Source organism: Leucoraja erinacea, unplaced genomic scaffold (genome assembly GCF_028641065.1).
Source record: "Leucoraja erinacea ecotype New England unplaced genomic scaffold, Leri_hhj_1 Leri_758S, whole genome shotgun sequence".
Classification (NCBI taxonomy): domain Eukaryota; kingdom Metazoa; phylum Chordata; class Chondrichthyes; order Rajiformes; family Rajidae; genus Leucoraja; species Leucoraja erinaceus.
Window position 1 is genome coordinate 25,146 of NW_026576683.1, and position 25,657 is coordinate 50,802.

At 45.7% G+C, this 25,657-nt stretch overlaps 1 protein-coding gene across 2 annotated transcripts; it reads left to right on the forward strand.

Annotated features, from left to right (window-relative positions):
• Positions 1–25,657, forward strand: LOC129694691 (NACHT, LRR and PYD domains-containing protein 3-like). Of its 2 annotated transcripts, XM_055631426.1 has the most exons (8): positions 1–58; positions 4,044–4,213; positions 9,563–9,734; positions 9,820–9,885; positions 13,115–14,852; positions 15,222–15,308; positions 15,464–15,634; positions 25,471–25,657. In XM_055631426.1, the coding sequence occupies exons 2-8, from the start codon at positions 4,052–4,054 to the stop codon at positions 25,640–25,642; spliced, it is 2,568 nt and encodes an 855-aa protein (XP_055487401.1). In that variant the 5' UTR covers positions 1–58; positions 4,044–4,051; the 3' UTR covers positions 25,643–25,657. The 2 variants fall into 2 exon arrangements, with proteins under 2 accessions (XP_055487401.1, XP_055487400.1); XM_055631425.1 differs by lacking the exon at positions 15,464–15,634 and having other exon boundaries at positions 4–58.

The following is a 25,657-nucleotide window of genomic DNA, read 5'->3' on the forward strand; positions in this document are numbered from 1 at the left end:
ACCAACAAAACTCACTCACGCGGACTCGCTTGAAGCAGAATCAGGAGCAGAGCGTCAGGTAAGAACACAAACCTTGTGGGGCAACATCGTGGCATTTTCACAGGAATTCCTGCCACAGCAATATTTCTATGCAGCTGTGAAACAGTCTCTATGTTGGTGTGTTATTAATGGTTCTGTTAGTTTGTTTTAAACATAAGTATTTCTCAATATTCAAAGCTGAACTTCCTCAAGTATTCTCAGCTGTTAGTATCCATTGCTGGCAGGTATGAACAAGTTTGAGATGTTGGGGCTTTTCCTGTTGGCATGTAGGGTGTGATTGTGGCTAAAGTCTGTGTTCCCAGCAAACGTGGACAACGGCGGGGAAACAACAGTCACCGTGGTGGTGGATCAATATAGAGAGAGTGGGTGAACGATAACAACAGCTATAAACAAATAGAGTCAAGTGTGTTTTATTGTCATATGTCCCGGACGTGACAATGAAATTCTTACTTGCTGCAGCACAACAGAAAGAGTGAACATGTAAACATTGTATAAAATGGGGAAAAAAAGAATAAGTTCAATAAATAACAAATATAGTGCAAATAACAAATAATAATATAGTCTTTTGCAGTTCAGAGCTCATAGCTTATTCGTTGTGTTTAATAGCCTGATGGCTGTGGGGAAGTAGCTGTTCCTGAACCTGGACGTTGCAGATTTCAGGCTCCTGAACCTTCTTCCCGATGGCAGCGGTGAGATGAGTGTGTGGCCAGGATGGTGTGGGTCCTTGATGATTTTGGCTTCCTTTTTGAGGCAGCGACTACGATAGATCCCTTCGACGGTGGGGAGGTCAGAGCCGGTGATGGACTGGGCAGTGGTCACGACTTTTTGTAGTCATTGGCTCCTGGACGTTCAAGTTGCCGAACCAGGCCACGATGCAACCGGACAGGATGCTCTCTACCGTGCACCTGTAAACGTATACATAGTGTTATACTCCATCTATATTATTCACAATTAGAAAGTCCATAGGATATAGTATGGTGTTGTCTTTCATAGTGAATGCACCAAAACCACAAATAGTGGACAGAACTCTTCCAGCAGACCGATCAGTTTCTGAAGAGCCCAACACACAGTAACACAGAACGCCATGTTCACCTCCACAGAGCGATATATTGAGGGGAATCTCAGCTCTTGGGTTCCATATGATTCATTTATCTTGATCACGGTTAGAAGATCCAATGATTTCCTTACAGAAGCATTTTCGCAGCATTTCATTCTGTTGAAAATATGTGAACATCTGACATATTGATAGATAAATGTAAAATTAACAGGTTAAAATATATCAACGGATAGAAAAAAATAACAGATTCGCTAAGTACAAAATCGCTTTCACTCTGATTCTAAACGACAACTAAATCGTAGACATATTAGTCTCATCTGAGAACTCTAACTGTTGTCTTATCTCCAGGGGGTTATAGTTACGGTCCTGCTGTACAATGTCCATAACAGTAATAATCCAGGATGGACACTGGAATCAGATTTAATTTCAAAATGCCTTGACGCTAGGATTGGTGCAGCTACAATCCTAACGTGTACCACCAGGATCTGCTGAACGTAACAGACAGTGGGCAAGAGGGAAGAGTGTTTCCAGATATTCACCATTTACCGGAGAGTGGGCCCGCGGGCATCTCTGTGACAACCTTGTTCCTGGAGGCTGGTGACCTCATAGAGATCTGAGAGTCTCTCTGGAGGTTTTTATCCTGTAAATAACAGGTAGTTTGGTGAACGATGTATCACCAGGCTGAGGGCGGGTTATCACACTGTGTCCACAGCTCATGGTCACATTTGTTATGTGAGGCAGAGATTGTGGACAATGGTTTTTGTACGGATAAACATAACAATCTAGAGAGGGCAACCAGAAAAACAAATATAACTTGTTTCACTCAATCCGAACCGCACGGACCCACTGCGTGATTGGCAATTTTTGTCTTGGAAAACAGGGTGTGGAGGAGAGCATATATCTGATCAAACTGTGAACTCAGTTAAACACTATCAGACAGAGATGAGCTTTGCCCAGCGTTTATTAATTTACCATCAGAGGCCATAAAACTGAGTGGATGCGATCGGAATCAGACCATACAAGGTTGGGTAGTAGACAAACTTTACATAGAAACATAGACAATAGGTGCAGTAGAGGCCATTCGGCCCTTTAAGCCTGCACCACCGGATATGATATGATCGGGCTGATCTCCACTCAGTATCCCGAACTGTTCATTCCATACCCCTATTTAACAACAATTGTCCACATTGCTATGTGGGATATAGCCATTGTGGGCAATTCGACTAACCTGTGTGGGCAAAGAGTTCCAATCTTCAGACTCTCTGCAAAAAATAAAACTCAACATATCGGTCCTAAAGGATTTCCCCCAGATCCTTAAGCTGTGACCCCGTGCCTGGACTGGGATTGGTGTCGGGGGGGGTGGAGGGGGGGGTATGTCCAACCCCTTAAGAATGATGCAAGACTATAAGAGGGTAGTCTCCTTTCAGAATAACGAGTAATGCCAGATGCTCTATAAAAATCTAGCAGGTGACGAATTCCTGATGCAGGAATCAGTCTGAAGAACCTGAAGCTGTTACAATGGCACCCTCTCTGAAGGAGTTAAAACTGTACGTGTAGATGTGTGGTCTACCAAGTCACCATGCGCTGATCAGTTAGTGTAAATTGTGATCAAATCCTCTGTGGCAAGAATGTCTTTCCTCAGATTAGGAGACCAAAACTGTACGCAATACTCCAGGTGTGGTCTCACCAAGACCCTGTACAACTGCAGTAGAACCTCCCTGCTCCTAGACTCAAATCCTCTGTGGCAAGAATGTCTTTCCTCAGATTAGGAGACCAAAACTGTACGCAATACTCCAGGTGTGGTCTCACCAAGACCCTGTACAACTGCAGTAGAACCAATATCAGGTGCATAATAAAATAAGACTGGTGAGGAATTGGGGTGAAGACCTGAAGCAGTTACAATTACACCCTCTCTGAAGCAGTTAAGGGCCTGTCCCACCTTCACCACCTAATTCATGACCTCTGCCGAGTTTGCCCTTGAAGCTCGACTCGCAGCACCAGGTCGTCACGAACTCTCTGTAGGTAGGTCGCGAGCAGATCGTGATGCTAGTCTTCCATGGTAGTATTTTCTCAAGTAAGCTCAATCGTGTCTCTGGATGTAAAATGTCAATAATAGGTAAATAAGGTAGTGTAAGTGGGACAGCGGCCCTTTCACAATTGTAATAAAAAATCGACTCCACGAATCCAAGCTGTAGCAACGGGTATGTCGTGACTCCTCTCTGGAGCAGTTGCAATTACTGTGGGGACCTGGTTATTGCCACCATGAGCTGATGTTGTAAGTTTTAATCAAGTCAAGTCAAGTCAACTTTATTTGTCACACACACATACAAGATGTGCAGTGTAATGAAAGTGGCAATGCCTGCGGATTGTGCAAAAACTACAGAACAGAATCAGTATTTACATGTTAGAATATATTTTTTTACAAAAGACACAACACAACAGTAAATGAGTCGCTGGTGAGATCAGAGTTTACAGTCCTGACGGCCTGTGGGAAGAAACTCCGTCTCATCCTCTCTGTTATCACACATGGCAACGGAGGCGCTTGCCTGACCGTAGCAGCTGGAACAGTCCGTTGCTGGGGGGGTAGGGGTCCCCCATAATGTTGCTGGCTCTGGATCTGCGCCTCCTGGTGTATAGGTCCTGCAGGGGGGCGAGTGTAGTTCCCATAGTGTGTTCGGCCGAACGCACCACTCTGTGCAGAGCCTTCCTGTCCTGGGCAGAGCTGTTCCCAAACCAGATTGTGATGTTGCCGGACAAGATGCTTTCTACAGCCCCAGAGTAGAAGCACTGAAGGATCCTCAGAGAGACTCTGAATTTCCTCAGCTGTCTGAGGTGGTAAAGGCGCTGTCTTGCCTTACTCAGCAGTGCGTGGTGACCCTCCATGTGCAGCGATCGGTGGAGGAAAACAGACAACCCTTGATAATTCCATTATTTTGATTCATCACAGCTCCTCCAATGTCTTCGATGATGGAGCTCCTGGAAAGGTGTGATGATTCGCAGCTGCTGGATTTGACAAATCATTACCGCCAGAGGCTGGAAGCGGCGATTCAAGAGGCGGTGGAGAATGTCGTCTTCGTTCTAGCATACGAGAGATATTTCAGTGAGCAAGAGTACAAGGTAGGGAGAGGAATGGATGAATGGGTAACTTCAGCCGATACTCAAATGTTTTCATGCACAAAGATTGTGGGCCGAAGGGTCCATTCTTGTGTTGTACTGCTCTCTATAATTGCAGCTCAGTACGGCACAGTCACAAAGAATATCCCGTACAACGGTGGTGAGTTTCACAAACACGTCATTATATTCAGGATGTGGTGGGAAACACCGTGAGAGAACCCAAAGTGTTTGAATGATTCACGTCTCCTGCAGTGGTGGCGGCAGGCGACAATAGTTATCTGTGGATTTTACATATTTGAGATAATTAATAGGTGATTTAATCCCGGAATGGCGGGACTGTCATATGCTGAGAGAATGGAGCAGCTGGGCTTGTACACTCTGCAGTTTAGAAGGATGAAAGGGATTCTCCATGAAACATATAAGATTGTTAAGGGCTTCGACACGCTAGAGGTAGTAAACATGTTCCCGATGTTGGGGGAGTCCAGAACCAGGGGTCACAGTTTAAGAATAAGGGGTAAGCCACTTAGAACAGAGACGAGGAAACACTTTTTCCACACAGAGAGTGGTGAATCTGTGGAATTATCTGCCTCAGAGGGCGGTGGAGGCCAGTTCTCTCGATACTTTCAAGAGAGAGCTAGATATGGCTCTTGAAGATAGCGGAGTCAGGGATATGGGGAGAAAGCAGGAATTGTGGATAATCAGCCATGATCACATTGAATGGCGGTGCTGGCTCGAAGGGCCGGATGGCCTACTCCTGCACCAATTGACTATCGTCTATTGTCCAATAAGCAATTTGCAACTCACCCTCACAAACTGCCTTCAATACTGGGATATCACAGCTGACCCTCCTGGAGTTGACCGGATATCAAATAATGATGAGACGCAGTACAGGAAGGAGATTGAGAACCTCGTAACATGGTGCCAAGATAATAACATCCCTCAATGTCTGAAAGACAAAGGAGATTGTGATTGACAAAGCGAGCAAAATAATACACAGACCCCGATTTACATTGATTGCCCTGAAGTAGAGAAACACAGACACATAGAAAATAGGTGCCGGAGTAGGCCATTTGGCCCTTCGAGCCATCTATTCAATATGATCATGGCTAATCATCCCAAATCATCCCTTTCCTGCTTTCTACACATATCCCTTGATTCTGTTATCCGTAAGAGATGTAGCTAACTGTCTTGAATATATTTTAGAACGGTTTTTTTCTTAATCTCAGTCCTAAATGGCCTACCCCTGATTCTTAAACTGTTCTGGACTCGCCCAACATCGGGAACATTTTCCTGCATCTAAGCTGTCCAATTCCTTAAGGATTTTGTATGTTGCAAAAAAATCCCCTCTCATCCATCATCTAAATTCCAGTGAATGTAAGCCCAACCGATCCATTCTTTCATCATTTAGACAATAGGTGCGGCCCTTCGAGACAGCAGATCATCCCCGATCAGTACGCAGTCCTGCCTTCTCCCCACATCCCCCGACTTCGCTATCTTTAAGAGCCCCATCTAGCTTTCTCTTGAAAGTATCTGGAGAACCGGCCTCCACCGCCTTGAGGCAGAGAATTCCACAGACTCACAAGTATCTGTGAGAAAATATGTTTCCTCATCTCCGTTCTAAATGGCTTACCCTTATTTTTAAACTCTGGTCCCTGGTTCTGGACTCCCCCCAACATCAGGAACATCTTTCCTGCCTCCAGTGTGTCCAAACCCTTAATAATATTATATTTCAAAAACATATCCTTTCATCCTTCTAAACTGCAGAGTATACAAGCCCAGCCGCTCCATTATCCCTGCATATGACACTCCCGCCATCCCGGGAATTAACCTTGTAAACCTACGCTGCATTCCCTTAATAGCAAGAATGTCCTTCCTCAAATTAGGGGACCATAACCACACAATAATCCAGGTGTGGTCTCACCAGGGCTCTGTACAACTGCAGAAGGACCTCTTTGCTCCTATACTCAACTCCTCTGGTACATGCCATTCGCTTTCTTCACTGCCTCCTGTACCTTCAAGCTTACATTTATTGACTGAAGAACAAGGACCCCCAGTTTCAGATTCAGATTCAAACTTTATTGTCATTCTGCAGTGTACAGTACAGAGACAACGAAATGCAGTTAGCATCTCCCTAGAAGAGCGACATAGAATATGAGCAATAAATAAATATATTTACGTGCATACATTCATAGTAGTGCAATTATATTTTTTTCCTGGTGGAAGGAGTGACAAGGGGGGGGGGGGGGGGGGGGGGGGTGATTGGCAATCACCATGGTACAGTTTTGAGTAGTCGCTTTGGGACTCAATGGAGGGGAGCGAGGAACCGGTGATGCCTTGGGCAATTTTCACCACCCTCTGCAGTGCTTTCCGGTCGGAGACAGAGCAGTTGCCATTCCATACTGTGATACAGTTGGTAAGGATGCTCTCGATGATGCAGCGATAGAAGTTCACCAGAATCTGAGGAGATGGATGGACCTTCTTCAGTCTCCTCAGGAAGAAGAGACGCTGGTGAGCCTTCTTGACCAGTGTTGAGGTATTGTGGGTCCAAGAGAGGTCATCGGAGATGTTGACTCCATGGAACCTGAAGCTCGAAACACGTTCCACCTCCGTCCCGTTAATGTGGATGGGGGTGTGCGTGTCGCCCCTAGACTTTCTGAAGTCTACAATGAGCTCCTTGGTCTTCTTGGAGTTAAGGGCAGGTTGTTGTCAGATACTGTTGTACTTCTCCTTTTCCCAACTTGACACCATTTAGATAGTAATCTGCCTTCCTTTTTCTGCAACCAGTGGCTTGAGAGGTCATTTTGAATAGTGAAAATCAGACAAATTTAATCCCATTGATACTCCAGTCAATACCTAATTCCCAACTCCGGCGTGGGACTGTAATGCTCCCAGTTACGAAGACTCAGTCGGCCACTGCATTCACTGCTCCATATGTCCGGGAAGTCCATCCCTGAGCAATTCCTCACTTTCTTATTTGGCGTGACTCTGTATCGCTTCTTCACAACATCTTCCTTAATAATCTTGTCATTCAGTTGGAAATGATACAGGCTAGATTAACCAGGATGCCCAGGCCTACTTCTTCAGTTATATGGGGAGGTTAGCTAGGCTGGGATATTTTTTCTTTGGTTTGCAAGAGAATGAGGGGTGACTTTACTGAGGTGTGCAAGACAAAGAGATGCTGGGATAAAGGGAACACAGTCTTGTTTTCCAGGATAAAGGATCCACAAACTGGAGGGTGCAGGCTTGAGGTGAGATGGGAGAAATGTAGGTGGGATCTGGGAACAACAGGTTTACCTGGAGAGCAGTCGATATCTGGAACACAATGCCAGAGGAAACTGGAAAAGCGGATAATATTAGGGATTACAGAGTACATTCAGACAGATAGAAACATAGAAACATAGAAAATAGGTGCAGGAGTAGAGGCTATTCGGCCCATCGAGCCTGCACCGCCACTCAATATGATCACGGCTGATCATCCAACTCAGTATCCCGTACCTGCCTTCTCTCCATACCCCTGATCCCTTTAGCCACAAGGGCCACATCTAACTCCCTCTTAAATATAGCCAATGAACTGGCCTCAACTACCTTCTGTGGCCGAGAGTTCCAGAGATTCACCACTCTCTGCGTGAAAAATGTTTTTCTCATCTCGGTTCTAAAGGATTTCCCCTCTATCCTTAAGGTGTGACCCCTTATCCTGGACTCCCCAACATCGGGAACAATCTTCCTGCATCTAGCCTGTCCAACCCCTTAAGAATTGTGTAAGTTTCTATAAGATCCCCCCTCAATCTCCTAAATTCTGGCGAGTACAATCCGAGTCTATCCAGTCTTTCTTCATAAGAAAGTCCTGACATCCCAGGAATCAGTCTGGTGAACCTTCTCTGCACTCCCTCTACGGCAATAATGTCCTTCCTCAGATTTGGAGACTGAAACTGTACGCAATACTCCAGGTGTGGTCTCACTAAGACCCTGTACAACTGCAGCAGAACCTCCCTGCTCCTATACTCAAATCCTTTTGCTAGGAATGCCAACATACCATTCGCTTTCTTTACTGCCTGCTGCACCTGCATGCCTACTTTCAATGACTAGTGTACCATGACACCCAGGTCTCGTTGCATCGCCCCTTTTCTTAATCGGCCATCATTTAGATAATAGTCAGCTTTCCTGTTTTTTACACCAAAGTGGATAACCTCACATTTATCCACATTATACTGAATCTGCCATGCATTTTCCCACTCACCTAGCCTATCCAAGTCACCTTGCAGCCTCCTAGCATCCTCCTCACAGCTAACACTGCACCCCAGCTTCGTGTCATCCGCAAACTTAGAGATGTTGCATTCAATTCCCTCGTCCAAATCATTAATATATATTGTAAATATCTGGGGTCCCAGCATTGAGCCTTGCGGCACCCCGCTAGTCACTGCCTGCCATTCTGAAAAGGGCCCGTTTACTCCTACTCTTTGCTTCCTGTTTGCCAGCCAGTTCTCTATCCACATCAATACTGAACCCCCAATACCGGATATAACACATCCACTGGTTCTCCCCTATCCACTCTACTAGTTACATCCTCGAAAAATTCTATAAGATTTGTCAGACATGATTTACCTTTCATAAATCCATGCTGACTTTGTCCAATAATTTCACCACTTTCCAATTGTGCTGCTATCCCATCTTTAATAACTGACTCTAGCAGTTTCCCCACTACCGACGTTAGACTAACTAGTCTGTAATTCCCCATTTTCTCTCTCCCTGCCTTTTTAAAAAGTGGAGTTACATTAGCTATCCTCCAATCCTCATGAACTACTCCAGAATCTAAAGAGTTTTGAAAAATTATCACTAATGCATCCACTATTTCTGGAGCTACTTACTTAAGTACTCTGGGATGCAGCCAATCTGGCCCTGGGGATTTATCAGCCTTAAATCCATTCAATTTACCTAACACCACTTCCCGGCTAACCTGGATTTCACTCAGTTCCTCCATCTCATTTGACCCTAACACTAACCCTAACCCTAACCCTGCCATTTCCGGCAGATTATTTATGTACTCCTTGGTGAAGACGGAACCAAAGTAGTTATTCAATTGGTCCGCCATGTCCTTGTTCCCCATGATCAATTCACCTATTGATGACTGCAAGGGACCTACATTTGTTTTTACTAATCAAAGGGGCTTGATCGAATGGGCTTGCGGTACTATGGGCCAAACGCAGGCAAATGGCCCTAGCTTACAATTGCGACTTGGTTGGCATGGACAATGTGGGCTGAATGGCCTGTCTCCCTGTGGTATACAAGGTTGGCCGAGGGTTCTGTTTCCGTGCAATGCAGCTATATAACTACTTGTCTCTACGCTCTTCACAGCAAGTCATCAAACGCACGAAGAGAGGAAGCCGTGCGGCCGGTTCCACACTTCTCCTCAACCTGGTGACTGAGAAAGAGCCACAGGTCCATAAACTGATATGGAAATGTTTTGTGAAAATGCACCACCTGCTCCCCAAACTGGAGGAGTTGCTGAAAGCAATGGGGGAAGAAGGTACAGGACATTCATTATTCTACATGGAATTTGTCTTTTTCGTCAAAATGCAACTCAGACTCATTCCATGAAATTATTCCACCAGGTTCTGATCTGATCGAATCGTTCAAAGCCATGAAGGCTTCCTTGAAAATATCTGCTCATCTGAAAGGTATTCAGTTGCATGTTTTGGCCAACTGCGTATACGCCATCCATTGATCAGCCGTTCCTTTTTATCCCATCTTTATATCCCCTCCTTGCAGACTAGGGACAATTTACAGAGGTCCAATTAATCAACGTCGTTGCGATGTGGGAGGAATGTAAAGGAATGGGAAATAACCCTCGCGGTTAGAGGGAGAAGGTCCAAACTCCACACAGGCAGCACCCAAGGTTAGGATCAAACCCGGGTCTCTGGCACAGTGAGGCAGCTGGTCTCCCAGCTTTCTCCACCCACCTCCACTATAAACAGTCTGCAGAAGGTTCCTGACATAGAAACATAGTCTCAGGCAAGTGAATCCAATTTCATAGCATGTCAAGCCGAGTGCAGGCCAGCAAATCCAATTTCACAGCATGTCAAGCCGAGTGCAGGCCAGTGAATCCAATTTCATAGCATGTCAAGCTGAGCGCAGGCTAGCGGATCCAAATTCATAGCATGTCAAGCCGAGTGCAGGCCAGTGAATCCAATTCCATAGCATTTCCAGCAGAGTGCAGGCCAGTGAATCCAATTTCATAGCATGTCAAGCCGAGTGCAGGCCAGTGAATCCAATTTCATAGCATGTCAAGCCGAGTGCAGGCCAGTGAAACCAATTCCATAGCATTTCCAGCAGAGTGCAGGCCAGTGAATCCAATTTCATAGCATGTCAGGCCGAGCGCAGGCCAGTGAATCCAACTTCATAGCATTTCCAGCAGAGCGCAGGCCAGTGAATCCAATAAAGCCAACATTCATAGCATTTCCAGTGAATCCAATTTCATAGCATGTCAGCCCCAGCGCAGGCCGCAGATGAATCGCAACCATTCGATAGCATTTCCAGCAGAGATGCAGGCGAACAAATCCAATTTCATAGCATTTCGAGCAGAGAACAAGCCAGCGAATCCAATTTCATAGCATTACAAGCAGAGCGCAGGCCAGCGAATCCAATTTAATAGCATTTCAAGCAGCGCAGGCAAGCAAATCCAATTTCATAACATTTCAAGCAGAGAGCAGGCCAGCGAATCCAATTTCATGGCATTTCAAGCAGAGTGCCCAGCAAATCCAATTTCATTGCATTTCAACCTCCTAACAAATCATTTATTGCAAGTACATTGCAGACGCACAGTTCAGTTGATTCACAGCTTAGAATCACAGTCGTGGACCCTCGCGATCTTCCTGAGTGACTAACTCGCGTCCAGGCAGCCCGGGTTTTATAGTCCTGCCCCACCCCCCGAAAGGGGCAGTACCTTTATTGTGGTGATTGACAGGCGAGAGGACCAATCAGCTGATCAAAAGATTTTTTTAACTGATAACTTTTTTTTATTTTTCATCGATGGGAAAAATTCCCAGGGCTGCCTCAGTGGAGGAGGACTGTGAGTAAGATGGCCAAAAATCATAGCGATATTGGGTAGCGTTTTTTATAAAATCAATTTACAGCGAAGTGGTCAAGATGAGACTTTTTGTTAGATAGATTCAGAGGATCTGAGGTCTAATTTGTCCATAGCGACCAAAATGCCCCATTTAAGCCTATTTTCTCCCATCAAAGCCGCGACTGCCGAATATCCATCTAACCCGTTACAATCCATGTACCTGTCCAAATATTATTTTACCAATTTATTTCTGCTTATTCGACCAATAAACAGCTATAACGAATCTGATAGTGTAACATTAATCATAATCGTAAAGCATAATATGGGCCAGTCAATAGTCAGAGATGCAGACAGGAGATTCTGCAGCAGGCAGCAGGTGAGAGTCCAGGATGGTGTGTTGCCTCCCCTTGTGCCAGGGTCCAGGATGTTTCGAAGCGGCTGCACGACATGTTCAAGGGTGATGTGGAGCAGCCGGAGGTTGTTGCACATGTTGGCACAAATAACATAGGTAGGAAGCAGAAGGAGGTAGGTTCTGCAAAACCACTTTACGGAATTGGGTAGAAGACTATAAAGCAGGACCTGCGGGGTAGTGATCTCAGGATTACGTCCAATACCTCGTGCTAGTGAAGGTATGAACGGGAAGAGAGGGGAAATGAATGTGTGGTTGAGGAATTGGTGCAGGGGGCAGGGAGTTAGATCTCTGGATCATCGGGATCTATTCTGGGGTAGGGTGGCCTGTACAAAAGGGACGGGTTATCCCTTAACTGGAGGGGGAGCAATTATTCTAGTGGGCAGATTTGCTAATGCTACACGAGAGGGTTTAATCTAGATTGGCAGGGGGTGGGATCTCGTACGAGACAGGGGCGCATGAGAGGCTAGAATTTGGTATGGAGGGTGGTGTGGGAGAGGTTAGTGGACAGAATAGGCCGGTGAAAGGCGGAGAGCGAGGAAGGAGGGTTGGTTTTAACTGCCCCTATTTTAATGCAAGGGGCCTGACGAGTAAGGCGGATAAGCTTGGGGTGTGGTTAGGTACGAGCCACTGGGATGTTGTAGCCATGACTGAAACCTGGTCAATGTTCCGGGGTACAGGAGCTTCAGGAGAGACAAGGGTGAGGGAAAAAGAGGAGGGGGGTTTCGTCCAGTGAGGCTACATGGGTAGAGCTGAGTACCAAGCAAAGGATCTTGTTGGGGGTGTACCACAGACCCCCGAATAGTCAACGGGAATTAGAAGAACAAATGTGTCAGGAGATTGCAGACAGCTGCACCTCAAATAAGGTCGTTGTATTAGGAGCTTTTATCTTTCCCAATATAGGCTGGGTAAATCATAGTGTGAAGGGTTTAATGGGATGCAATTAAATGGGGTGACAAATTGGGAATATAACGATGGAGCTAAAGAGAAAGTGAGTATAAATGAGAAGAATGGATCGGTTAGATGCGCAGAGTCTCTTGCCCAGAGTAGGGGAATCGAGGACCAGAGGACACAGGTTCAATGTGAAGGGGAAAAGATTGAATAGGAATCCGAGGAGTAACCTTTTCACACAAAGGGTGGAGGGTGTATGTAGTAGGTTGCGAGAGGAGGTAGTTGAGGCTGGGACTAACCCATCGTTTAAGAAACAATTAAGGTAGGTGCATGGATAGGACAGGTTTGAAGGGATATGAAGCAAGCGCAGGCAAGTGGGACTAGGGTAGCTGGGACATTGTTTGACGTTGTCGGCAAGTTGGGCCGAATGGCCTGTTCCCACACTGTATCATACTATGACTATATTTGGATACTGTGAATGTGTTTTTTTTGCGTGATGAATCTAATTTCAGGACCTCTTGTTTATCTCACCTGATAAAAGATGTTCAGCAGAAGCACATGGAGACTCTGCGAGCACAGACTGAAACACTGAGAGTGAACACCATCCTGATGAACGAGAAGGTTAAGGTTTTCCAGCTGCGTGATCGATACGCTGAGCTCACAATCATCTCCACTGTTCGAGATCGGACACTGGTGGAACATGAGCTGCTGGCAAGAGGCCGGGACCATGAAGAGTGGAGAGAGGAACATCTCGGGGGAGAGTTTGAAAAAATCCGAACTGATCAGTTATTCCAGAACATTTCGGCGAGCAAATCCAAATCTGGGAGTTCGTCTGCCGTGGCCGGAGTTGCGGGGATCGGAAAAACAACAATGGTGCAAAAGATTGTTCATGACTGGGCCACGGGGAAAATATTCCAACAATTCCAGTTTGTCTTCAGTTTCAAATTCCGGGATTTGAACATGATTAAAGACAGAATAAACCTGAGGGAACTGATTCTGGATCAGTATCCTTACTTTGGGAATATGCTGCAGGAGGTCTGGAAGAACCCAGAGGGATTGCTGTTTATATTCGACGGTCTGGATGAATTCAAGGGCAGAATCGATTTTGCTGACAGTCGGAGAGACACAGAACCTAAGCACCAGTGCCCAGATCCCGAGTGGTGGTGTGAAGTGTCTGACATTGTGTACAGTTTAATCCAGCACAAGCTGCTCCCAGGGTGTTCAGTGCTAGTGACCACCCGCCCCACTGCGTTACATTTACTGGAAAAGGCAGAGATCAGTGTCCGGGCTGAAATCCTGGGATTTGTTGGTGAGGAACGGAAGGAATATTTCACCAGGTATTTTGAAGATCAGTCGGTGGCAGCAGCTGTTTTCAAACATGTGAAGGAGAACGAGATCCTGTACACCATGAGCTACAACCCCTCCTACTGCTGGATCCTTGTCCTGACACTGGGCCCCTTCTTCACACAAACACACCGGGACCCGCAGCGAGTTCCCAAGACCATCACACAACTATATTGCTACTTTATTTACAACATCCTGAAAAACCACGGCCGTGAGATTGAGAAGAACCTCCGTGAGGTGTTACTGAGGGTTGGTCAGATGGCCTTCACTGGAGTGGCTGAGAAGAAGATTGTGTTCACAGATGAAGATTTGATCAAATACAATCTGCAGCCTTCCCAGTTCCTGTCCGGGTTCCTGATGGAACTTTTGGAGAGAGAGGATTCAGCCCGGAGCGTGGTGTACACCTTCCCGCACCTCACCATCCAAGAGTTTGTAGCCGCACTCGCACAATTCCTGACTGTAGATCGCGGGGATATCACGACACTCCTCATTGAAGCCCACGGCATGACAGACGGGCGATTTGAAGTATTTCTCCGTTTTGTCGCTGGTCTCTCCTCCCCACGGACAGCTTGGATCCTGGAGGAGTTTCTGGGTAAATTCCCTCATCAAACAATCTGCCGAGTGATTGACTGGGTGAAGGGGGAGGTTAAACGCCGGGCTGGAAACACAGGGAGTGAAGCTGATAAACGGAGCCTCCTGAACACGCTGCACTACCTGTTTGAGTCTCAGAATCCTGCACTGGCTCAGCAGACACTGGGATCTGTGGAAACACTTTCATTCAGTAGACTGGGACTGACCCCGATTGACTGTGCGGTCCTGTCTCATGCCATCAGGCTCTGTGATACAATCAAACACCTCGATCTGGCGAGCTGCCGCATTCAGTGTGAAGGTCTCCAGCGGCTGGGACCGGCTCTGCACAAGTGTCAGCACTTGGGGTAACTGTCCGTTTGATGCTAACACTGAACTGTAAAATTGTTCCACTATTTTGTTACTAAGTCCAGCACCCCTTCTATGGGGCCGAGCGGCCGTCACTGTGCACTGTGCACTTTGGCCCTCCTATTCGACTCCGTCCCCCCTCCTCTGGGTCACGTGTGTTGCTGCCGCCGTTCTCTGCACGGGAAACATTTCCCAGTCGGCGGTCGGGGAATCAGAATAAATGGTGAAAGTCACCAAACACCACAACCACAGAGATGTGTTCAATAATGTGCTGATGTGTTTCCAGAAATATCCCTTTGGGAGAAGTTATCTATCTCAGCCCCGGGGTTTGTATCAGTTTGTTTCTTACTCTGTCTGTTTGTGTTTAGACTGGGAGACAACGACCTGGGAGATTCCGGAGTGAAACTGGTGTCTGCGGCTCTGAGGAACCCGGACTGTAAAATACAGATACTGGGGTAAGTCCCAGACTGTGAGAGATTGTGTTTACACTCACTGGGTGTCTGACACTGAACATTAATATGATCAGTAATTGTGTCACTGATAAACACTGGGGATTTGCACCGTCTCCTGTCTCTCTGTGTCCCTCACCCTCACCCTCTCTCATCTCCAGGCTGGACAATGTTGGTCTCACAGATTCTGGAGCCGAGGATCTCGTCTCTGCTCTCAGTACAAACCACTCGGTGACGTGGCTGGACCTAAGTGGGAATAAACTGGGAGATTCCGGAGTGAAACCGGTGTCTGCAGCTCTGAGGAACCCGGACTGTAAAATACAGATACTGAAGTAAGTCCCAAACTGTGAGGGATTGTGTTTACACTCACAGGGTGTCTGACACTGAACATTAATAATAGTATTAAACGAGAATTACCAGTTTGAAGTTTGATCTTTTTTTTCATGAGAAGTAACGTTGAGGGATTACGTGAAGAACCCGCCAGGCCGCATGCGTATTCTTCAAAGCAGCGGTGTGAAATCACAGATAACAGTAAGTGAACTGAACATAGTAAGATTAGAGAACTAGGATACCAGTTGATGTTATGATCGAAGGAGGGCGTGAAGGGCACGTAATCCCTCAATGTTGCTCCTCATAAAATAAAGATCGAACTTCAAACTGGTAAGTTCTCGTTTAATCTTACAATTTTACTTTGGTGTCCTGTGAGTGACTACGTGAAGATTTTAAAGCTCTGTGATTTCATGCCGTGGGGCGAGTCCATGCCGCACAGACTGCCGTGGTTGACTAAAGGAGGAATTATGTTAACATATTCAAAAATGAATCAGACATTGAAAAATTCATGATGAATTTATTAACAAACAAAATTATAGCCCCTTTTTATATGGGGTAAATCATACTACAACACTTAAAATAGATTCTGCAAACGTCACAGGTTTGACCACCGGTTTGTTATAATATTGTTGAAAGGTTTTTTCTTTGGACCACCCTGCTGTCCCCAGGATGTGGTCCATGGGTACCTCCAATCCCCTAGCTGCCGATGCAGCTGCAGCCCTGGTGGAAATAAATTTAAATATGTTAGTATCCACCCCGGCAGCCGCCAAAACCTGTCTAAGCCATCTGGAAATAATTAGTACAGATACCCTTTTATGGGGCTGTTTATGGCGGAGCAGTAATGCCATCTACTTGCCTCTGAGCTGTTTAGTGATCTTCATGTATAGTAATAAATGCGTCATAACGCATAGACGATCATCTATCGGGTAAGCTCCGAATTCCAATTTGAGGCCTGATGATCCCGGTCTGTTCTATTTTACCAATTCGTAGATGAAAAAGGTTATTTTGCTAGTTGAAATGGCCACCGTGTCCAGCCTTAACTTATGTAATGACTGGACTCGTGCCGAAACCAATGCCATCAGCATGACTATTTTTTGAGTTGGTCTTTGCAGGGACAGAGCTGTTGCTGGTGACCAACTCCTCAGCAGCGTAAGGACTACACTCACATCCCAGATATGGGAATACCTGGTCCAAGGGGGATTGGTATTAAATATTCCCCTCATTAGTTTGGTTATCAGGGGGTGAGACCCAACAGAGTGACGCTCTGATCCTTGCCACAAATATGCTGAAAGGGCAATTCTGGCGCAATTTATGGCACTATAACTGAGCCCTTCATCATAGTGAAGGCTAGCCAGGAATTCCAGAAGAGACGTTACGCTCGCCGTACAGTACGTGATGTTGGTCCTAGAACAATATTTCTCCCACTTCCTGATGTGTGCCAGATATTGTTGTTTGGTGGACTGCCTGTTAGCCGCTGTGATTATATTCATAGTTCGGTCCGTCAGTCCCAGGTCCAGAAGTTGTCTTTTTAGATTCTACAAATCAACAGATTTGTCCTGTCATGACATGACATGGGTGGCTTTCGCCCGTTACAGGATGAACCAACAAATCTGGCCATTTCGGAATGGAGATACATGGTTTTGGAACCAGGTCGAGGATCACTGGGAACCATGGTTGAGTAGACCAATCGGGCACTACCAAAATACCAGACGCCGAGTCTTGTTGTATTTTGCGTAAGACCCGACTGATGAGGCAGAAAGGAAGAAATGCATAGAAAAACAATTTCCTCCAGTGCAGCGAGAAAGCATCCATCGCTGCTGCCCCATGGTCTGGTTCCCAAGAAACATAACTTGGCAACTGGTGATTAAGTCGAGATGCAAATAGATCGATATCTGGTGTTCCATATCGTGCTACAATATCAGCAAACACTTTGCAGTCCAACATCCATTCAATGTTATCATTGATTCTTCGTGGCCTGGTGTCTGCCACTGCATTGAGTTTACCTGGTAGGTAACTAGCTGATATCCAAATATTACACCATTGCCAGATTGTTTTAGCCAGATCATCACATGATTTCGATTTTAATCCACCCATATAGTTAATATATGCCACCACGGTGGTGTTGTCAATTTGTAGCCGGACATGCAGGTGATGCATTTCTGAACAATATGCCTTCAGCCCATAGAACGCACCTAACATTTCTAAGTAGTTTATGCCAAGTGTCTGAAGTAAAGATGCCTCATGTGCATCCCATCTACCTCCACAACTGGAGGTGGAATTAGTAGCACCCCAACCGTGAGCACTGGCATCAGTTTGTAGCACCACTGAAGGGTTGCTGACAATGATAGGGCTGGAACAATGCCGAATGTTTTGCCTCCACCATTGTAATTCCGAAATTGATTTGGTTGGTAGCTTCATTGGCCTATCGAAATGACCAGTATTGAATTTGAGTGCTTGCACCTTTACCCATTGTAAATATTGGTAATGCTAAGGTCCGAACTATGTGGCTGGAAAGGAAGCCACAATTTTGCCAATGACCCTTGCTACCTGTCGAATTGATGGTTCACTGATGACAATGAGGTTGTAGTAGGCCTCAGTTAATTCTGCTGCCTTGCCCTTAGGTAAAGTCACCGACATGTGAACTGAATCAATGGTGAACTCTAAGTAATCCATAGTAGTGGAAGGCGTCAGCTTAGATTTAACTGGATGGATAATGAACCCCAGTTTTTCAAACAATTGTTTGGTGGCTAATACAGCTGATTTTGCTAAATCCAAAGTTTAACCCACAATTAATATGTCATCTAGGTAAGCCATGACCATGTATTTCTGTTTCCGAAGAAACGTTAGGGTTGGTTTCAAAATGTTGGTAAATAGTATGGGGGCAGATATTAATCCATCTGACAGAGCTCTATATTGCCAGTGTTACCCCATCCAGTTAAACTTTAAATATCGCCTTTGATCCTTCCGTATAGGCACCGAATAGTATGCATCTTTTAAATCGATGCAAGCCATGAAGTAACCTTTGGAAATCAATTGATTGGCAGTAACAAAGGTTTCCATTTTGCAATGAATATACTGCACAAATGTATTCAGTTTGGTCAAATCAATAATGATGTGGCAACCACCATCGTTTTTATTTTTTATAAAGATATTTGACACGAATTCCAGAGAGTCGTGTTGGATCTCTCAATTACCCCCTTTAGATAATATAGCCTCTCCAGCTCAGCATGTGCTCCCAGTTTTTTCCTGTCGTGAAAGCACGAACGTTCGGTTCGGTGTATGCTGAACCGGAGGATGGTTTTTGTGCACAAATCGATTGCAAATCCCTGAATACTGTGCAAGATATAAGCGTCAGTAGTTATTGCACTCCATGCCTCCCAAAAGAAGTGTAACCTACCACCAATTTGTGTAGTAATATTAATAATAATAATAATAATAAACTTTATTACGGACTCAAGGCCCAGACAAGGGTTAACATTACATTAAAAATGCATTGCATATCAAATATCATAAATACATATAAAATCTTGGTATATCACATAAAAACATCATAATTTATATATTTTTGAAACACAATACTTAAGTTAAAAAGGGTAGATTAAAAGTTTCAATGGCTATACAAGAAGGAGTTAGATGTGGCTCTTGTGGCTAAAAGGATCAGGGGGTATGGAGAGAAGGCAGGTACAGGATACTGAGTTGGATGATCAGCCATGATCATATTGAATGACGGTGCAGGCTCGAAGGGACGAATGGCCTACACCTGCACCTATTTTCTATGTTTCTATGTAACAGCATCATAAATTATATATTAAAAAAAAACACAATACATGAATTAATATCCAGAATAAAAGAATGATCAATGTCCTACGACGAGACAACGATACCAGTGTCTCCACAATGGGATTCGCAGCGTGTAGTGCTAACCCTTATGTTTGACAAGGCCACAATAAGCACATTTTTAGAGTCATTTATCCTGCAAATGAATTTATACATGTGGTGTCTTAGGATAGCTTCTAAAGTACTGACTCCTGCAGCCACAAACATATTACTGGCACTACACCATCTAGGTTGCCTTAGCAGTGTTCTCATGGCATCGTTATATGCCACCTTTAGTCTCTGCATACTTGTCTTTAAATAGTTCGACCACAGGTGCGCAGTGTAGAGGGGTGTGCAGTATGCTCTAAATAGCGACATCTTCACCACATCTGCACACGCACCAAATTTACGCAAGAGGATATTTGCCTGTACATACAGCATGCGTTGTTGCCTATAAATATCCTCATCATCTGTCATTTGTTCTGTAATAATATGCCCTAGATATTTTATCTTATTACAGACACTAAGATTGTTGTCAGACAATTTAAAAACAGGATATTTTAGGCATTTATCCTCTTTGGTTCTACAGACCATAACAGCACTCTTACTAGCATTATATTTAATGTCATGTTCCACACCATACACAGAACATATAGTAAGGAGCTGCTGGAGACCAGCGCTAGATGGACTAAAGACCACATGATCATCTGCATACATAATATGGTTCACTAAAATATTACCAATCACGCACCCAGTGTTACAGGTTTACAATTGTTTAGACAGATCATCAATATATAGATTAAAAAGGAGTGGGGACAAAATTCCCCCTTGTCTAACACCATTGCTAACCCCAAATGGGGCTGAGGCCCTATTGCCCCCATTTTATTTGCATAGTCTGGTGGGCATACCAGTAGGCCAGAATTCTAACAATGTATTCAGGCACCCCTCTTTGACTAATTTTACCAAACAGCTTTCTGTGATTAACATGGTCAAAGGCTTTGGAAGCATCAATAAAGCACATAAGGATTGAAGAGTTTTTGCCTCTATATTTGTTTACAATCTCCTTTAGGGCATATATGCATAAGTCAGTGCCATGTTTAGCTTTAAAGCCAAACTGGTTATCTGTGGAGTTAACAAACTCATTTATTCTATCCAGCAGAACTCTTTCTAAAACCTTTGACAATATGCTGGCTAAAGCTATGGGCCTGTAATTATTTAGGCTGCCTACTTTACCAGCGTTGTCCTTAATGGCCAGTACTAACGGGACAGACAACATTGAGTCTGGTAACAAGCCATGAATCATAAAGCCAGTAAAACAAATAGCTAGGAGAGGAGCTATCCTCATACTCGCATACTTAAGATGTTCAGCAGAGATATGATCCAAGCCACAGGCTTTGTTGTTGGACAGCTTGTTCATGGCATGATACACCTCATGTGACATCATCATCATCGAGTCATTACTCTCAATATTTTCCACCCTATACAAGTCAACTTGGACACAGTTGAATAAAGTGCTATAATGTTGTCGCCATAACTCCGCAATATTAGCTGTTCCGGAGATTTCATCTACAGTGCATGGTAGAGATGTTTTGCAACTGTTAAGAGCTCTCACTTCCTTCCAAAAATCTGTAGCATTGTTACTTAGGAGCTTCTTAGCCATGGAATCAGCCCTCATAGCTTGCTCATTTTTACAGATGAGGCGAATAGCATACTTATACCTTGCATTAGTGAGCTTCTTGTGCTCAAACACAGGCCCCTGTCTGGGTCTACCTGCCATAGCCCATGATTTCGTGGTTTCACGAGTATGATACTCAGCTACATACTTATTCCAGCCAGGCCTGATGTTATGTGTCTTATTTTTATGCTTGCAGTATGGCTTACTACCTACATATAAGGCGCTTACTATATCATTACACATGGAGCAGATATCTCTCCTATGCTTCATATATTTACAATTAGCATTACTACATATTATTGCATCTTTAGGTAGATGAATATTGCTTAAGGATTTATCTGTATGGGCATAATAGGCTAGGATGTCTTCCTTTGTAAACGTTGACCAGTCCAGTTTTTCTGTATTAAAGCTATTTCTATCTCTGGATACCACAGGTATATGTTCAACATTTATTGTCATAGCAACAGGTATATGATCAGTCATTACTGCCCTGTACAGAATGCTCATACACCCCAATGAGGCATGTGCATCAGCTGTACTAATAGGTATAACTATCTGTAGGTAAAAGCACTTTGCTTGACAATATTAAATTATTATCTTGACAGAACTGAGCCATATGATTGGCAAATAATGAGTTCCTATCTGAGATATCTGTATTCATGTCCCCAATGACATATACACTACAATAATTATTGTTTTCAATGAAAGAATAGATGAAAGCAAGTCTATTTAAATATTCATCCTCATTCTGATAGCATTCATAGGGTGTATATACATTCAGGATAACAAATTCCTTGTCGTTGTGAGTAAAGTGTATGGCAATGCACCAGTCAACATCAAGCCGAATCACATTTACTGATGAGTCAAGCTTCTTGTTCCATAGAATAGCCACACCACCTGGTATCCTACATCTGACTATTCCCATGCCAAGGTCAGTTGTAGACTCCCCAGCCCCATGAAAGTTGTCATTGAGAGAATTGAGTTTGTCCAAGTCTTGTTTCGCTAAGAATGTCTCTTGTATACACAGTATGTCACAGTTCTCCAGGAGGTTGTCAACAACTGAGCGGCGAGCTTTATCCCCTGCGCTCTGGCACAACCGCAGGCCACGACAATTGTATGATAGTACTCGAATGTTCATTTAGCAAGACTAGTGAGTGCCCCTAGCACCAACGGCAGGCGCGGTGCTTGATCTGATTACTCCAACCCTGCGTGGCTCGTAATAGCGCCGGACAACTGCCCCTTCTGGCCAGAGCTCCGGATTGTACATTTCGCCAACATCATTGCATTCCGCAGATACTTTAAATGAACTGTATCTACTGTGTACAGTGTCTATCTTTTGACAGGTAACTTCACGGCCAGGTTTTTCATTAAGATTGACAGATAAAGTTCTGACGTCTAGGTCCGGTGAAAACTTGGAGGCAAAAGCACTCACCAGCTTAGTCTTAATAATTTTGATGTTGCCCACAGTTCCGGTACCAATAATAGGCACAACGTTACTGGATTTCTTCCTCTGCCCGGTGGACAATTTTGGCTTACCAACAGTGTTGGCTGGAGCATGACGTCGACCTTTTTTCACAACATGACTCCACTTTGGAGAGTCTTGCAACGTTAGACCACTGGGACTATTCTCCACGTTTAATGCAAGGCCATCCGTCACAGCCATAACTGCGACAACTAAGCCAGAGGCTGCTGCCGGTGCAGCTCCCAGTGCTGTATCTGCCATGCCAATGGCTCAATCCAACGCCGCCAACGCATCCGGACCACCGCCTCGACTCACGTCAGTGGTGCGCTCCAAAGCACACACTGGATTAGTGTTCAATGTGCGCTCCAATGCGCCCACTCGCCGATCAATTTCCACTGTGATGGCACGAAAATCTTCGCTTACATCAGACTGTAGTTGCATGACGTACTTCATTGAACAGATCTCAGCGTACAGCTGCTCCATTCTCCCAAGTAGGCTCGAGACATCCATGTTAGAAAATGTCACCGGCGGCAGTTCATCCAAGTAGTGAGAGACAAATCTGGGAGTATTCTCCCCACACTCATTCATTACTTTAAGGCAACTCTTTATGTAGTTAACGTCTTTCTGTGCCCCTTTATGGGAAACGTTCCGCTGTGTAGTGGGGCACAGTTCCAACAGAACTTTCTTCGAGGACTCTATCCACTCAGAATCAAAGGTGTTTGCAGCCAGAAGGACGATCTCATCCTGGCTTAATGTCTTAATCTTTATAGCAAGAAAGTTAAGTAACTCATCCTCAACAATAACCTTACCGTCAACAGTCTTGTAGATCTCAGGCTTCACTCTAGACATGCCAAGACGAGGTGCAATGCCCGCCATCTTCGCCTGCCAGTTGCCCGTGGCCAATGCACCGGCTCCCCCTTTGCCTCTTGCCTGGCACCAAGCTCTACCGCCCGCTGCCTGCTGCCCGGCTCCAAGCTCCGGGTCTTCACTGCTCCACGCTCCGGGTCTCCGTTGTTCCCATTTCCTGGCTGCGCTACCCGACTCCAAGCACCACTGACCCCGGCCCATGTTGGGCCCGTATCGGACCCCGGCTCTGGCTGCTCGCCGCCCGCTGATCTTGGTGCCCCTTCTGCCGGGCCTGGACTGCGACTCTCTCCCGGCATTGCGCTGCCGTTAAGGACCGTGGTTTTCTTCATGCAGCAACTTCGAGGTGACATTCGCCCGCTCCTCGCGGGGTAAGAAAGTTTTTGTTTTTCAGGCACGTGATCAACTGTCGGCCATCTTCCAGTATCAATCCTGGAATAAATTACACTTCCTGGTTTTTTGGAAGGAACCAGACCCACCTAACTCCATGGTTACCAGTGGAGTGTATAACTCTTCTTCTTCTGTCGCCGTAGAGGTAGAGGCGCCGGATGTGCAGGTATGGGGTTGGCGCATCTTCCACGAAGGCCGGTCTGGCCCATGGCTAAAAAAGACCTCTGTCCTCATTGCCCGGCTGAGCTTTCACCAGCGTCTGTGTATCTTGATCTGCTGGTGGGTGCGTAGGGGTACTGTCGCCGCAGGTTAGAGGTCCTGCCCGATGCAGCCTTCATGAGCCCGACGGCTTTAGCCTCCTGGTCGAGCTCTTTGACCTGTTTAGACAGGTTGCCTCCAAATAGCAATATTGGTGGCTTTGTATTACCAGGTTTACACAGCCCTGCAAACTTGGGGTTCAAGTCTGGGTGGATGGCGTTCTTCCTGAGACTGTTAATCTCGAACTGCGTATTGCAGAAGTGTGCCAGGGCGTCTTGCAGTAATTCTGACATCTCCTTACCATCCATTGACCGGGCAAATGCTGCAATTCTTGAAGTTAATAGTTTGAGGATTTTTGGTAGCTTGACCTCCTGGCTCCTGACGCCCGCACCAATGTACCCCCAGATGGAACTGTTCATCACGGGAACGTTGAGGGAGACACAATTTGCTGGTGCCATGTATTTGGCAGTTGTGTCCAAAACAGCCTGCTCTTGCAGCTGGTTAAACGAGAGGTAATCTATGCTTGCTGCTAGTTTGGGTTGCAATGGCTGACCTGTCTGCGCTGGTAATGCAAAGTTGGACGCCATATCCAGCAGGTTTTTCTGTTCTTGCACACCCAGCACATTAGTTGAGTCTTCAGCCAACCCCTCTTCGGCGCCAGCCCAGAAATGGCACCTAGTGCTCCCCTCTGTCATGGGAGATGCACTACGCAGCCCTGAGAAAGGTGCTGCCATGGGTATATTAAACCCATGGTGACAAGACTCCATCTCCCGGAGTCTGTCACGCTGGAGCAAGTGCTCCATAAGCCGCTCCATGCAGCCTAAGCGATCACGGTCGCTAGCCGCCCGCGGTGTCTCCTCAAAGCCCGACTCGTCCGAGTCAACGGGCCTATCCGTTTTTTGTTTGGCCTTCCCGCCCGGCCGTGGTGTTGATCTGGCCGGCTCATGTGCCAAGTCGGGAGCTGCTGATTGCATGATTGGCGATTCCGGTGCAGTCGGCCGCTGCTGGCTGCCCGCAACTCAGCGGTCCTCCCCAGCCAGCCTAGATGCAGCCCTTGTGGACTTGTTTGTTTTGTCCATGGCTCTTCCTGTAAAGCAACACAGGAAGAATAAAACAACCGCAGAGTAAAGCACTTACCTGCAGGTCTTGGTTTTTATCTTTATCACTGCGGGGGAACGCTCCATCCCGCCTGTCGTTTCGCAATGCGTGAGACGATATGACATGCATGCTTCCTGGCGGGTTCTTCATGTAGTCACTCACGTGACTCCGAAGTAAAATATGTCAGTAAAAGATGGTGTCACTGATAAACACTGGGGATTTGCACCATCTCCTGTCTCTCTGTGTCCCTCACCCTCACTCTCTCTCATCTCCAGGCTGCAACGTGTCGGTCTCACAGATTCTGGAACCGAGGATCTCGTCTCCGCTCTCAGTACAAACCCCTCACTGACGCATCTGTACCAGGTAGACAACTCCCTCACAGACCGATCTGTCCCCACTCTCCGCCGCCTCATACTGAACCATCCGAGTCTGAAGCAGATCTGGTAAGTGTTTGTGTTAATG

What these genes read in the sequence shown, in the direction of transcription:
- LOC129694691 (XM_055631426.1), top strand. Translation starts at nt 4,052, where the DNA reads ATGTCTTCGATGATGGAGCTCCTGGAAAGGTGTGATGATTCGCAGCTG. An exon ending in AATATCTGCTCATCTGAAAG is followed by an intron (nt 9,886 to 13,114) that starts GTATTCAGTTGC and finishes ACCTGATAAAAG; the next exon opens with ATGTTCAGCAGAAGCACATG. An exon ending in TGTAAAATACAGATACTGAA is followed by an intron (nt 15,635 to 25,470) that starts GTAAGTCCCAAA and finishes TCTCATCTCCAG; the next exon opens with GCTGCAACGTGTCGGTCTCA.